This window comes from Sycon ciliatum, chromosome 3, assembly GCF_964019385.1.
Source record: "Sycon ciliatum chromosome 3, ocSycCili1.1, whole genome shotgun sequence".
Lineage (NCBI taxonomy): Eukaryota > Metazoa > Porifera > Calcarea > Leucosolenida > Sycettidae > Sycon > Sycon ciliatum.
This window is the reverse complement of record NC_088645.1, coordinates 41,986,057-42,001,439: the sequence shown is the minus strand read 5'-3', so window position 1 is coordinate 42,001,439 and position 15,383 is coordinate 41,986,057. Positions and strand designations below refer to the sequence as shown.

At 49.2% G+C, this 15,383-nt stretch overlaps 2 protein-coding genes across 2 annotated transcripts in view; one reads left to right on the top strand and one right to left on the bottom strand.

Annotated features, from left to right (window-relative positions):
- Positions 1 to 5,658: 5,658 nt before the first annotated feature.
- LOC135812272 (uncharacterized) overlaps positions 5,659 to 15,383 on the top strand; it is a 15,073-nt gene continuing 5,348 nt past the window's right edge. The window contains exons 1-5 of the mRNA XM_065325636.1: positions 5,659 to 6,047; positions 7,489 to 7,683; positions 8,688 to 8,771; positions 9,912 to 10,035; positions 11,313 to 11,399. Coding sequence (XP_065181708.1) covers positions 5,919 to 6,047; positions 7,489 to 7,683; positions 8,688 to 8,771; positions 9,912 to 10,035; positions 11,313 to 11,399 — 619 coding nt within the window. The 5' untranslated portion in view covers positions 5,659 to 5,918. The remainder of the gene's footprint in view (positions 6,048 to 7,488; positions 7,684 to 8,687; positions 8,772 to 9,911; positions 10,036 to 11,312; positions 11,400 to 15,383) is intronic.
- Positions 14,311 to 15,383, bottom strand: part of LOC135812277 (uncharacterized protein DDB_G0271670-like) — a gene marked incomplete at both ends in the record, with an annotated part of 1,437 nt that continues 364 nt past the window's right edge. Inside the window, 2 exons of the mRNA XM_065325642.1 lie at positions 14,311 to 14,407; positions 15,143 to 15,383. The exon at positions 15,143 to 15,383 is cut by the window's right edge and continues 364 nt beyond it. Coding sequence (XP_065181714.1) covers positions 14,311 to 14,407; positions 15,143 to 15,383 — 338 coding nt within the window. The remainder of the gene's footprint in view (positions 14,408 to 15,142) is intronic.

Here is a 15,383-nt window from a genome sequence, read left to right as displayed (position 1 = left end):
TCCAAAATCTCCAGTACTTGTTTTGTAGTCAACTAGTCCATCACAATGTCATGCATGAGGAGTACAGTAGGAGTTTGGCTTTCGGCTTGCACAATTCGTTTTCGCAAAGCTTCCCCCTTCTTTACTTATCCTTGATATTTATGAGCCACCCAAGTTGGGTGGTGTGCTGCTTTGCTGCTTCGAATTGTAGTTAGACCGCTTTGTCAAATACATGTACATGTATCCTGCTGGTCTCGTCATCGTCCAGTAACAATCGACATTCTTTGTTCCGTTGGGACTGTAGCTTGTGCTCGTTTTCGTTGCGCTTGCCTTCCCCTCTTTGGTCTTTCCATAACCTTGAACCTTCCAAGTTGGAAGGCTGTCGGTTAGCGCTACGGCGATGCGTTGAAGCTACATGTAGGTGTCAGGGCGTCGAATGTCTCAGTACTCTGTCAGTTTTGTGCCTAGTTGTTGCACTTTCTGACTGTATACTATAGTATAGTATCTAGTTACAGTGACGGAGAGCTACAGTAACTCGTATCCATTATTATGTCCTTTTCCTTTCTACATTTATTATTGGCTCAACATCCGAGTTTTGAATTGTTTTTCCTAACTCCGTTTTCTTCCAACTGCTGGCCATGGCGTCCGTCTCTCAGCTCGTCAGCTGACAACAGTACCTGTTACTGTCAGTGTGTCACCACGGCATGAGACTGTCGTGAGAAGGTGCTCTCTGTACTGTAGACGAGGTTGGTGATGTCCCGAGTCCCGACACGGCCGGCCATGGTACATGCTAATGACTGTAAGTGTTGCACTCGAAAGGCACAAAGGGACAAAGGCACACAGGGAAAGGAGGCTAACACCACACTACTGACAGTCTGTACTACATGTAGTAGTACTAGGGCACCGTAGAGCAAAGCGTGGGATGAAGACTGAAGTGTCAGTGTGACCAACGCCAACGGTCTTGTCTTGTGAACTGAACGCTGAAGTGAAGAGTGAAGTAATAATAATTACTTCACTCTTCACCGTTCAGTTATCAATATCATGGTTATAAAAGCCAATACAAGTAGCGTGCGCCCTGTAGCTAGCTGTGCACATGACCGATGATTGCACGTAAGTCGTTTACGCTCCACGTACATCAATGTACATGTACATCGTAGGTCGTATGCGTTTGCATATGCGCAGCGCATTATGATTACAACTGATCCCGTTTTGTGCATGCAGGTACTACCACTACACATATTATTAGTACTAATACTACTCTACTAGTAGTTGTTCTGAACAATCTTTACTACTACTAGTACAGTACTAGTACTAGTAGTACAATGACTGTCTGCACTAGTCTTTTAGTTTGAGGGGAGACCTTTTCTTGCCTACCTCCAGTCTAGTTGTCATCGTGTGTCCTGGGTGGGCGAGTTACACGACGTGACGAGTAGGTTGGCTACACTACAGTCTGCGAGACTGCGACCAATTTTCACTGCACATCGCTCCACTAGTGGCACTACGCGTTGTGCAATGGAGCGCGGCTGGGCGTTGTGGGGCTGAACAAACCTGTATTGTCCAGACGCTGCTGTGTTTTACTTTCAGTGTCATAGTGTTTGTCGTGTACCTCCGAGCGCGACAACCAAATTAAAACTGCAAAAATCTAGTACTAGTAGCGACACGGAAACTCGACGTCTAACCCGACCAGTTGACTGTTTGCGCTGCTGCCTGCCTGCTGGCTCGCTCTCTGAGTCTCGTTTGCCATGAGGGCAACAAACGGAACGCAGCGGCGGATACTGTGTTGATGGCGTGAACATGTAGCTGCTGATCGCTGGCCTGTATGCTGCTTACACTGACTCGTACTGGCAGAGTTGTTCGTGGACCGTGAAACCTTCGTTCCAGGTTCGTGTACTACCGGTATACGGCAGCGGCAGCATTCCCGACTAGAATGAACTTGAAAACAAACCAAATGCCAGTGTTGACCTCGTCCTTGGTCTGGAAACGTGCGATCATTGTCCTGGTAACAATGGTCGCACTGATCTTTATTGCAGTGCAGCCAATGACCAATACCCAGCTTTCACTGCTGAGGAGCCGACAGAAGGGGAGTGGTAGTGCTCAGTTTCAGGCTCGACGTGATCCAGTCGTGTCTTCCAGGGCAAAGACACCGCGGCACCAGAATGCCGATGACGTGTCGGCACGCTCCTCCGCTGAGCGAGTGCGGCGCATGGACTTCGACGATGCTGAGCGGGCTGTTGTCAAGCGCTACCGTTGCCGAATGCAGGATCCGTGGCCTGCGACCCGAGCCAGTCCTGCCCCTCTGGCTGTGTTTAGCCACATGGTTCTGCCCAGGCCAGAGAATGGTAGCGTCGAGCGCACCATACGCATGCTGGAACGGCTCGGATATTCCTTGCGACGCCATGCACCGGGTTTGCCGCGTTACGTCATGCTCCGGAGAGACTCGCCGGAGCTGTGCCCCGGTGTGTGCCAGCAACGGCTTCACGACAGTGGCTGGAGGCTATGTACGGCCCCGTCCCTGGGTATGGCCCCGTCCCTGGGTACTTTGAATCAGGATGCTTTGTACATTGCGCCCAATTCCCGACCAAGCTACAGCAAGCGACACCCGTCACACGCCACCCAAGGCAATAGCGACCTGTTCATACTGCTCACACTGTGGAATGTCATCCAGTTCAAGCGCATTGTGTTCGTCGAACCGATCACTATGGTAACTGGCTCCATAGCAACGCTAATTAATACATCCGCGACAAGTCTAAGCATGCAACCAACACTCTCGGCTGTGCGCCTACGTGACGGAAGTTCAGTGGGGAGCATCGACACAGGGTTGATGGTTTTGAAAACCGGCCCTAGAGAATTTCTGCGTCTTCATGCACGCCTCAAGGCAGTGCAGCGAGTGCCCTCACAACCAGAGGGTAGCTTCCAGCGGTTTCTTGCCAACGCCTTCAGAGATAAAATACACGGCTTATCGTGTGCGAATATGGACACTTCAGCGATGATGTTAAGGGAAACCGAACGGATCCAGACGGACACAGGGGGAAAAGTCCGAACCAACGCAGATCTTGTCCACGACTCTGCCGCTGCTCTCAGTGATATCATGTTTCAAACGGATGAAATCGGGATAAACAAAGATACACGGCTGCCCGGTAGATCCAGGACAAGTATACATGCCGAGCATACTCAACATGGACAGCGGCATGAGCAACAGTGGCCACATCTATATCACCAGCAGCAGGACCAGCAACAGGAACACCAGCAGCAGCAGCAACAGCAGGAAAATCAGCAGCAGCAGCGGCAACATCAGGAGCATCAGCAGCACGAGGAGCAGCGGCAGCAGCAGCAGCAGGAGCAGGAGCAGATTAACTTCAGACAACGTACAGCGGTGCACTGGGACGGTCAGGAATGTCACGTCTTGAGCCGTAATGACACAGGGTACTGGCAGCTCCGGGCCGATGGAAGAGAGGTTGTGTGTACGCAGCGATGCCGATCGAAATCCGCGTGTTCCTTGGCCAGAGAATCTAAATGCGCGTGCTCCAGCGCCTGTTAGACTTGGTGATTAGGCAAAGCAGAACTGCTGATGTGTTTGTCAATGTCCTTGAATAGGAATGTAAACAAAGAATTGACACTTCTTCTTTTTTAAATCAAGCGATAAATAGAACTAATTCTGCCGTCATCAACGAAGTCAAAGTTTTCCGGAATTGGTTTTCGTTGCTTTCATCGGTGGAATATCGTGACTGAAGTGAAGGCAAGCCAAGAAAAACAATTCTTTGAAAAGTATCACTGGATAGCAAAGGAAAATAGCAAAAAAATATTGGTTGAGGGGCTTGAGACATGACGTGTTACGCTCTGCTGATAGCAGAAATTATTGACTTACAGCCATTGTTGCATTGACAACCGATCAACACACGTGCCACTGAATACGATGTTGAGGCCCCGGTGTGCAAACATAATCGTTATTTTCATTTCATTTCAGAATGAAAACATTGACCCACTTTGATTTTTAATCTTGATTTTTAAGATTTCTTAGCATTTCACTGTCAGACCGATTCCCCATGTCAACATAGGGGTCTTGGTCTTTGCTCACTGGACTGTTTCTGATGCCGTACTCACGTGTTCTCGTTGTGTGTGTATGTGTGTGTGTGTGTGTATGTGTGTGTGTGTGTGTATGTGTGCGTGTGTGGTGTCTGTGTATGTGTGTGTGTGTGTGGTGTGTGTATGTGTGTGGTGTGTGTGTGTGTGTGTGTGTGTGTGTGTGTGTGTGTGTGTATGTGTGTGTGTGGTGTGTGTGTGTGTGTGTGTGTGTGTGTGTGTGTGTGTGTGTGCGTGTGCGTGTGCGTGTGCGTGTGCGTGTGCGTGTGCGTGTGCGTGTGCGTGTGCGTGTGCGAGTGCGTGTGCGTGTGCGTGTGTGGTACATGGTGTGTGTGTATGTGTGATGTTTAATAAAAAGAAGTAGGGATTCACTGGCCAGAGACAGCCACCTCATAGCTGTGTGGTGTAGACCAGGCTGAATAGTGGCGGTCAATTCTTCATCCTTGCAAGCTGTTGAATGGTGCAATCGCAGCACAAGTTGCTATGGCTTCAGCTGTAGCATCGCTATCATCGCCTCCGGCGATGGGCGTCAAATGGTCCGTTGGTGTGTGTGTGTGTGTGTGTGTGTGTGTGTGTGTGTGTGTGTGTGTGTGTGTGTGTGTGCGTGTGTGTGCGTGCGTGTGTGGGGTAGCGAGTGTATGTGTTTGTTTGATTTTTTTAGAAAGTTCTCTTTCCACGATCAGTGCACCTCACTCATAAAATACCAGTCACAGGCAAAGGAGTTACTCAGCACGTGATGGGAAAAAACGTTTTGTGTAGTTAGCGTTTTTCTAGCTAAGGATATCTAGTACATGTACTCCTTAGAACCGTTGTTGCTGTATTGAGCCCTGGTTAGGAGTCAGCCGATAATACCCAGTGTAGTGAGCCCTGGTTAGGAGTCAGCTGATAATGCCCAGTGTAGTGAGCATTATACGGTAGGCTAATTATACCTGTAGTTGCTGGATTTCTATGCGTGGAGAAGTCATGGTCTCTACTCTAGATCACTCCAACATATTCATGATAATTATTATTATGTTCTGTCTATCCTGGCCTAGGACTAGGACTTAGGAGGCTAGTAGGTACATGATTGTACAGTCATGTATGTACACTGAGCCTGTGCAAGAAAAACACACAGTCAGCCAATCAAGTCGTTTCGAGCGTTCCACGTGCTAGTGTATGACTGTGTACATCATCATGTAGGTCTACTCGGCGCCGAGTCGGCGAGGCCGAAGGGCACTAGAACTAATATGGGGCATTGTGGGGATCATGAGTTCAGTCTGGCAGTAGACCTACACTAGGCTACAGGCAACTTCGCTAATAACGACTGCGGATATAACGACAATTCGCGAATAACGACAGAATTTCCATGCCCAGAGCAAAGTCACATCCAACTGTAATGCATAATACATGTAATGGGACTTCGGGTATAACGACACTTCGCGAATGACGACACTTTTCTGATGCCCTGCCATGCCGTCGGGCCGCCGAGTGTCGTTATACGCGAAGTTGACTGTACATGTACATGTATGATGATAATCGATTCGTAGATCTACGTAGGTCTATGTTTTATCGCGTGCCATGCACTTCCGCGTCATTTACACCTTTTTGCAACACATTCCAGTGAAGTCCTGCTGCGCTGCCTTCGCTTTGGTTGAGAATCAGATGTCGCTGTGCATCATTGCCATCAATCTCATCACTGGAGAAAGCTGAGCAAGATGATTCTTCGATGGCTGTGGCAGAGGTCGGCACTTGCGCTATGGGTGCTACGAACGAATGGTTCTGCATTTGATTTCGGCGCTTTCCGAAAATAATAGTGGGAGCAAGAGTATAGCCTATTGGATCTGAATCAGAAGCGACGCAGTTGCCACGCACCCGAAGCGATGGTGACGGAGCTCGTGGAAGCGAGCATGGAATTGGAGTTTGACTCGGACACACCGAGACGACACGCTTCTCTAGTTCGTGCTCGACCCGTTCATGTTATCAGCAGGATTGCGAGGCATTTCCGAAAAGTAAGCAGTGAAAATGCATTACACGTGTAATCAATTCATAATGAGAATAATTGGTGCTGTCATGGACGGGTGGTCCAGTATATTTCTTATGAACTGGATTCCCTGAGTTATTTATCACCGATACCGCGCATTCCGTTCTTGCTTGTACGGTTGGGTTGCCTTCCGAGAGCTAGTTGCCGGCCCCTAAGTAGCGCACTGGGCGATTCCGAGTCGAATTACAGCGGTGTCATTGTTTTCATTTATCGCATCGCCACAGATTTACGACCAAACACAGAAAAAATCTTTTCCAAAAGTCGGTAGGACAATTACAAGTAGGATTATACATTTCTGGACTTTTCGGACACAGACAAAGCTACAGGATTCTACATTGTCTTGGTCAATTTTGATAGACCCATTGTGTATAGACCCATTGTGTAGGTAACACTGAATGGTATGCAGGTACATGACATGATTGTATCTGATCATAGCATTGGATTCTGTGGAAGTCGAACTGACAGAGTGATTTAGACTTTCAGATACAGTAAAACCAGTGAAGGCCGCCACCTGGCCTAGAGGACTTCAAAAAACCCGGATCAATGGGTATCATTTCCACTAACACTAGCCTGGGGGGCAAGGGGGCCTCCACCCGTAGTGGAAAATTGTTGGCGATTGTGAAGAGTATTTGACAAGAAAGTCGGTTGCTCCCCACATTGGAGCTAGCGTTTCCCCCCACCGACTCCACTCAACACTTGACTGGCTCGCGTGTACATGGGGACTGCAGTTCGGAGAGGGCCCCTGTCAGCGATCAGCTTATTCAGGAATCACCGTGCATCTACAGTCACATCTAGATTCGGGTGCCTATTTTCCTACTGTTGGGCCAGTTTTTGCCAAGAACTTGTCGCAGAGTGCGCGAAATCTACTGCAACCGATTCATGATTGCTTGAAACACCAACAGTATGTTAAAGCGGGTCTTAAAAACTGCATCCGAAACGAAGCATCTTGGACCCGGGTCATCCGATAGACTTGCGTTGATCAGACACTGCAGTGCGGTGCGATATCTTGTAATACCTGTCGTTCTGTTGAATGAAAGTCTCTGTCTCTGTCCCTCTCTTAATCTCTCTCTCTCTCTCTCTCTCTCTCTCTCTCTCTCTCTCTCTCTCTCTCTCTCTCTCTCTCGCTTGGTCGGTGTCTTTATCCGTGCTATCGCAACCAAAAGAACAAACTGTGCGATGACGATTCGTCTTTGTGCTTTGTGGTTCGTCACGTTATCACAATGTAGTGGTTTGAAAAGTGATGGTGCAGAAGGTCTCATCAGGTTTACAACTAGCTTCGTTATGTAACCCTCCCGACCCTCCCGACTATGTCAACCTACCTGTGCTGCGCTGAGGAGTCCACAAAGGACGAAAAAGTTCTGTCCGCAGATTGAGCATCTGTCTGTGTGTGAATGTGTGTTGGTCTGCAGCTTGGTGTCAGTCACCTGGATGTGTTCCTGCTGGTCGTTCACGCAATGCTCTTTGCCGCTGCTCTGCTTGGCCTGGGCTTGGTCACGCTGAGTGCCCGCTACATGCTCCACGGCGTCGACATCTACCAATACAATTACGGAACACAGGAGTACAAACGTGCGTTCATCGCCAACTGCCTCTGCCCTGGCTTACTGGTAAGGACAGGCATAGCACGTTCAAGGGGAAGCTCCGGCCAGGTCTGGGCAAGGTCATGACGTCATCATGATGTCACCAAATTTAGTGCAAACTTCAAGCTGTTATAACTGGGGAACGGCTGCTCCGATCAACCTGGGACCTTCACCATTGGAATCAGTGTATTTTCGCTACCAGTTGTGAAGTTTTCATTTTAGGGTGAACTTCCCCTTTAACAACAACAACATGTCTGTATATACTTTTGTGGCGATAAGAACCAGCCGCAAGATTACGCAGTACTGTTGTCTGGTGATCGTATCGCTCGCAAAAGTCAGAGTTACAATGCGATCTCCGTGCTCTCCTTGTTGGTACTAAACACCTCTCACAAGAGGCGATCTGTCTTTGAGAAAACTTGTTTTTGTTTGCTGGCACCGAGTGAAACGCCCACTCACCATTGACATTGTAGCAGTATGCCAGTAGTATTGCCCTGTGTGCTACACACGAACTTCCGACGGATGAAGTGCAGTGGTAGCCTGAAGAGCCTTACGGTCAACATCTATCATTTTTTTTCTATTTTTTATTCTGCGTCTCACTCCTTTTTTTTCCTTTTTTTCCCTCGCAAACACACGATGTACCGCACAGAGACCCCCACCAACACACACACACACACACACACACACACACACACACACACACACACACACACACACACACACACACACACACACACACACACACACACACACACAAGTACAAGCACAATACTTCTATGTTCTTCCCACAGCCCGGTTTCCTTCCTTAACGATCTTTCTCTTTCCTTTCTCTGTCTTTCTTTTCCTGTTCCTTTCCCCTTGTTGCTGCTGTTGGCTGCTTCTGTGTGTGTGTGTGTCTCTCTCTCTCCCTCTCTCTCTCTCTATCTCTCTCACTCTCTCTATCTCCCCCCCCTCTCTCTCTCTCTCTCTCTCTCTCTCTCTCTCTCTCTCTCTCTCTCTCTCTCTCTCTCTCTCTCTCTCTCTCTCTTCCATAGTCGATAATCACAGCAGTGTTTTTCCTCATCAAAAAGTCGAGAAGGCAACGCAAAGCCTCACTGAAGCATCGCTCAGCAATAACGGTAAGCTGCGTAGTAGTCTAAACATTACATTGCATTTCTTGTTCATGCATCCCAGTGTTTTTCCTAGGAACAGCATCACTGCACTCATTGCATCTCCATGGTTGGATGGGGTATTCGTAACTACGAACGTCTCTCCCAGGGGACATCATATCAGACCATGACTCTTTCGTGCATGCATTTGAGCTCTGATACCGCATGGCTCATTCATGACATAACCAGTCAGGCAGGATTTGTATACAGTCAGTGATGACATAACCAGTCAGGCAGGTATTTGTACACAGTCTGTGATGACATCACCAGTCAGGCAGGTATTTGTATACAGTCAGTGATGACATAACCAGTCTGGCAGGTATTTGTACACAGTCTGTGATGACGTCACCTGTCAGGCAGGTATTTGTACACAGTCTGTGATGACATCACCAGTCAGGCAGGTATTTGTATACAGTCTGTGATGTCATCCCCAGTGAGGCTGGTGTTTGCATACAACCAGTCATGATATCATTGACCTGGTTTGAAGTTGTATACGGCAGGGAGCCGTAGCGTGCTGGGAGATAGCATGGAATGCTGTAATGTTATGCGATGTGTGTTTCACGCTCGGCCTTCCAGGTCTAGTCATCCTTGAAGCATTGCCGATTCATGCACGATTTACAGGACTGGGTTGTGTTTGGGGTCAGCGTGTCAAGGCCGGGACTGTGATCATCATTTCCATACACCACGGATCCTATAGAACGTCAAAACCGGGGGTTAGGCACGCACTGTTCTGGGTTCTGTGATATTGTGTTCTGTCCCTTGACGCTATGATGCCCTGGTCTAGAACCAGTCATGACGTGACTAGTCTAGCTGGTAGTTGCATGCCGCTAGCCGTTAGCATCTGCTAGCACAAACTGTGCACGCTATAGTACACACAGTCGTCTAATATCATCAGGCTGCGTATAGGGCTCTATGTCCAGTGCTGTTCATCCCTGGGTCTCTCTCCTGTGTGTCTCTGTTCATCCCTGTGTGTCTCTGTTCATCCCTGTGTGTCTCTGTTCATCCCTGTGTGTCTCTGTTCATCCCTGTGTGTCTCTGTCCATCCCTGCTCGTCTCTGCTCATCCCTGCTCGTCTCTGTTCATCCCTGCTCGTCCCGTATGGGCTCCTAGACCGCCGTCGCTCTTCTCTTACTACTGTTTGAGTTGGTGACATCGATAGGCAGCATGGTGATGGCATCATCCACTGTTGGTGCAATCCAATACATGCAGGTGAATAGATACACAGACTTTGGAGGTAAGTGTCCAATAATAATAGTAATACATTTTGATATAGCAATAAGGAGGACGAGCTAAAGTGACATTTAGAAGAAATGTTAAGTGATTATTGCCATATTAAAATTGTTGTCTCCTCGTCGAATATCTAAATAAGTTTTGCTCTTTGAAATCCGATCAAGCGATTGTGTGCGACACTGGTTGCTGTGCAGCGATTGACCTGTGAGCCCTGGGATAGTGATCTGGTGACGGACGCAAAGGTGATTCACGCAATCGGAATTCATTGAGTATGACTAGCAACTTACAGCGCAAAACAAAAACGATCATGAAGAAATTTGTACGTGATAGCCTGGTTGTTCTACAAACATAGTAGCACTTAACCCTTTGAAGCCCAAGGACGAGTATACTCGTCCAAACGCGCACTGTGTACACATTGAGCATAGATCACTGTACAAATCTTCGTATATCCGTTGTCCTTTCCTCGATTTTCACCAACAATAGCTTGTTGGGAAGAAAAGGAAAAGACCTTTCCAGCGGTGTGTCACTTGTGGCAGCGCGATGCGAAATACCCGAGCGCCGAAGACTGGAACGCCGTTGCATACTTTTGAGCTTGAGAATTTTGAAATTTTCGAGTAGGGCTCGCGTGCGCACGGGGTTTCCCCATGACTCATACCAGTGCAGCCTATGCGCGATGAGTACCAAGTTGACCGCTTGAACTTCAGCAGCACGAAGAACTTTGAATCGTTGTTTTGTGTTGAGTAAAAGTCATGAACCGAAGGAAATTGTTGCTGTGGGTGGTGTATCTCGTTCAGGCGCAATAGAGCTGCACTCCAGGGACTTGGAGGCGCTTCTGTTGCTTCTGCGTAGTGTCTAGTCTTTATCTTTGGATGGAGGAGATCACAAGCTTTTCAGGAAGCTCCAAATCATGAGATTCCATTGCTGGTCAGTGAGTTATGAAATTTTGAAATCGTCCATCTGTGGTTGCGTGCAGCGCTGCGTGAGTCCCTGGGAAATCAGAAACCCAGCTGGGCTTCAAAGGGTTAAGGGATGTGGTCTGCAGTGCTATATTTCTGTGTGTTCACATGTGTGTGTGTATTTTTTATTCATGTATGTATGTATGTGTGTGTATCTGTGCGTGTGTGTGTGCATGTGTGTGTGTGTGTGTGTGTGTGTGTGTGTGTGTGTGTGTGTGTGTGTGTGTGTGCATGTGTGTGTGTGTGTGTGTGTGTGTGTGTGTGCATGTGTGTGTTTGGGTGTTTGTATGTGCGTATGCTTTGCCCTCCTCTCCCTTGTTTTAAGATCAGTGTGACTATCTGCCGGATTTGTCTCAGTGTCATTGTCGCATGCTCTATGTAACTGGTGTGGATACATGCTCTGAGATATTCGGTAAGTAAACTGGCCAACATTACCATCTCTTTGATCGCTGCTAATAGAGCTACCGCGGCTAGGCCTAGTGCTGCCAGAGCTACTGGTGTTGGGAGCTACTGGTGCCAGATCTGCTTGTGCAGGAGCTGCTTGTGCTGGGGGTAATGGTACCAGAGCTGCTTGTGCTGGAGCTAATGGTGCAGGAGCTGCTTGTGCTGGAGCTAATGACGCGAGAGCTGCTTGTGCTGGAGCTAATGATACGTATTTTCTTTATAATGCTGCTGTGAGTGTTCCTTCCACCGCTGTTACTGCTGCTGATGGTGGTATTGTTCCTTCTGCTGCTTCTGTTGCTGCTACTGATTCTGCTGCTTTTTCTGCTGCTACTGCTGCTGCTTCTGCTGCTGCTTCTGCTGCTGCTGCTGCTGCTGCTACTGCTGCTGCTACTGTTGCTACTGATTCTGCTGCTGTTTCTTCTGCTGCTGCCACTGCTCCTGCTGTTGCTACTGCTGCTGTTGCTACTGCTGCTGCTCTTTCTGATGCTAATGTTTCTGCTGCTGCCACTGCTGCTGTTGCTGCTGCTACTGCTACTGATTCTGCTGCTGTTTCCGCTGCTGCTACTGCTGCTGCTACTGCTGCTGTTGCTACTGCTACTGTTTTTGCTGCTGTTTCTGCTGCTGCTGCTGTTGCTGCTGCTACTGGAGCTGCTACTGCTACTGATTCTGCTGCTATTTCTGCTGCTGCGACTGCTGCTGTTTCTGTTGCTGTTTCTGCTGCTGCTGCTCCTGCTACTGTTTCTGCTGCTGTTTCTACTGTTGCTGCTGCTACTGCTGCTGTTGCTACTGCTACTGATTCTGCTGCTGTTTCTGCTGCTGCTGCTGCTGCTTTTGCTGCTGCTACTAATGCTGCTGCTGCTACTGATTCTGCTGCTCTTTCTGCTTCTGCTGCTACTGCTGCTGCTACTGCTGCTGTTGCTACTACTACTGATTCTGCTGCTGTTTCTGCTGCTGCTGCTACTGCTGCAGCTACTGCTACTGATTCTGCTGCTGCTGTTGCTGCTGCTGCTGTTGCTACTGCTACTGCTACTGATTCTGCTGCTGTTTCTCCTGCTGCTGTTGCTGCTGTTGCTGCTACTACTGCTGTTCTTGCTGCTGTTACAGCTGCTGCTACTGCTACTGATTTTGCTGCTGCTGCTACTGCTGCTGTTGCAGCTGCTACTGCTACTGATTCTGGTGCTGTTTCTGGTGCTGCTGCTGCTACTGCTGCTGTTGTTGCTGCTGCTGCTACTGCTACTGATTCTGCTGCTGTTTCTGCTGCTGCTACTGATTCTGCTCCTGGTACTGCAACTGCTACTGATTCTGCTCCTGTTTCTGCTGCTGCTACTGATTCTGCTCCTGGTACTGCAACTGCTACTGATTCTGCTGCTGTTTCTGCTGCTGTTTCTACTGTTGCTGCTGCTACTGCTGCTGTTGCTACTGCTACTGATTCTTCTGCTGTTTCTGCTGCTGCTGCTTTTGCTGCTGCTACTAATGCTGCTACTGCTACTGATTCTGCTGCTCTTTCTGCTGCTGCTGCTACTGCTACTGCTGCTGTTGCTACTGATTCTCCTGCTACTGTTTCTGCTGCTGTTTCTACTGTTGCTGCTGCTACTGCTGCTGTTGCTACTGCTACTGATTCTGCTGCTGTTTCTGCTGCTGCTGCTGCTGCTGATTTTGCTGCTGCTACTAATGCTGCTGCTGCTACTGATTCTGCTGCTCTTTCTGCTGCTGCTGCTACTGCTGCTGCTACTGCTGCTGTTGCTACTGCTACTGATTCTGCTGCTGTTTCTGCTGCTGCTGCTACTGCTGCAGCTACTGCTACTGATTCTGCTGCTGCTGTTGCTGCTGCTGCTACTGCTGCTGTTGCTACTGCTACTGATTCTGCTGCTGTTTCTCCTGCTGCTGTTGCTGCTGTTGCTGCTACTACTGCTGTTCTTGCTGCTGTTACTGCTGCTGCTACTGCTGCTGTTGCAGCTGCTACTGCTACTGATTCTGGTGCTGTTTCTGGTGCTGCTGCTGCTACTGCTGCTGTTGTTGCTGCTGCTGCTACTGCTACTGATTCTGCTGCTGTTTCTGCTGCTGCTACTGATTCTGCTCCTGGTACTGCAACTGCTACTGATTCTGCTCCTGTTTCTGCTGCTGCTACTGATTCTGCTCCTGGTACTGCAACTGCTACTGATTCTGCTGCTGTTTCTGCTGCTGTTTCTGCTGTTGCTGCTGCTACTGCTGCTGTTGCTACTGCTACTGATTCTTCTGCTGTTTCTGCTGCTGCTGCTTTTGCTGCTGCTACTAATGCTGCTACTGATTCTGCTGCTCTTTCTGCTGCTGCTGCTACTGCTACTGCTGCTGTTGCTACTGCTGCTCCTACTTCTACTGATTCGGCTGCTCTTTCTGTTGCTGCTCTTTCTGCTGCTGCTCTTTCTGCTGCTGCTGTTGCTGCTGCTGTTGCTGCTGCTGCTGCTGCTTTTGCTACTGCTACTGCTACTGAGTCTGCTGCTGTTTCTCCTGCTGCTGCTGTTGCTGCTGCTACTGCTGCTGCTACTGCTCCTGATTCTGCTGCTGCTGCTGTTGCTGCTGCTACTGCTGCTGCTACTGCTACTGATTCTGCTGCTATTTCTGGTGCTTCCGCTGCTACTGCTGCTGTTGTTGCTGCTGCTGCTACTGATTCTGCTGCTGTTTCTGCTGCTGCTACTACTGATTCTGCTACTGGTACTGCAACTGCTACTGATTCTGCTGCTGTTTCTGCTGCTGCTGCTGTTGCTGCTGCTACAGCTACTGCTGCTGTTTCTACTGCTGCTGTTTCTGCTGCTGCTACTGCTACTGCTACTGCTACTGCTGCTGTCGCTACTGCTACTGCTACTGCTGCTGTTTCTGCTGCTGTTGCTGCTGCTACTGCTGCTGCTGCTACTGCTGCTGCTTTCGCTACTGATTCTGCTGCTGTTTCTGCTGCTGCTACTGCTACTGTTGCTACTGCTGCTGCTGCTGCTGCTGCTGGTTCTGCTGCTGCTAATGCTGTTGCTGCTGTTGTTGCTGCTGCTGCTACTGCTACTGATTCTGCTGCTGTTTCTGCTGCTGCTACTGATTCTGCTCCTGGTACTGCAACTGCTACTGATTCTGCTCCTGTTTCTGCTGCTGCTACTGATTCTGCTCCTGGTACTGCAACTGCTACTGATTCTGCTGCTGTTTCTGCTGTTGCTGCTGCTACTGCTGCTGTTGCTACTGCTACTGATTCTTCTGCTGTTTCTGCTGCTGCTGCTTTTGCTGCTGCTACTAATGCTGCTACTGCTACTGATTCTGCTGCTCTTTCTGCTGCTGCTGCTACTGCTACTGCTGCTGTTGCTACTGCTGCTCCTACTTCTACTGATTCGGCTGCTCTTTCTGTTGCTGCTCTTTCTGCTGCTGCTCTTTCTGCTGCTGCTGTTGCTGCTGCTGTTGCTGCTGCTGCTGCTGCTTTTGCTACTGCTACTGCTACTGAGTCTGCTGCTGTTTCTCCTGCTGCTGCTGTTGCTGCTGCTACTGCTGCTGCTACTGCTCCTGATTCTGCTGCTGCTGCTGTTGCTGCTGCTACTGCTGCTGCTACTGCTACTGATTCTGCTGCTATTTCTGGTGCTTCCGCTGCTACTGCTGCTGTTGTTGCTGCTGCTGCTACTGATTCTGCTGCTGTTTCTGCTGCTGCTACTACTGATTCTGCTACTGGTACTGCAACTGCTACTGATTCTGCTGCTGTTTCTGCTGCTGCTGCTGCTGTTGCTGCTGCTACAGCTACTGCTGCTGTTTCTACTGCTGCTGTTTCTGCTGCTGCTACTGCTACTGCTACTGCTACTGCTGCTGTCGCTACTGCTACTGCTGCTGTTTCTGCTGCTGTTGCTGCTGCTACTGCTGCTGCTGCTACTGCTGCTGCTTCTGCTACTGATTCTGCTGCTGTTTCTGCTGCTGCTACTGCTACTGTTGCTACTGCTGCTGCTGCTGC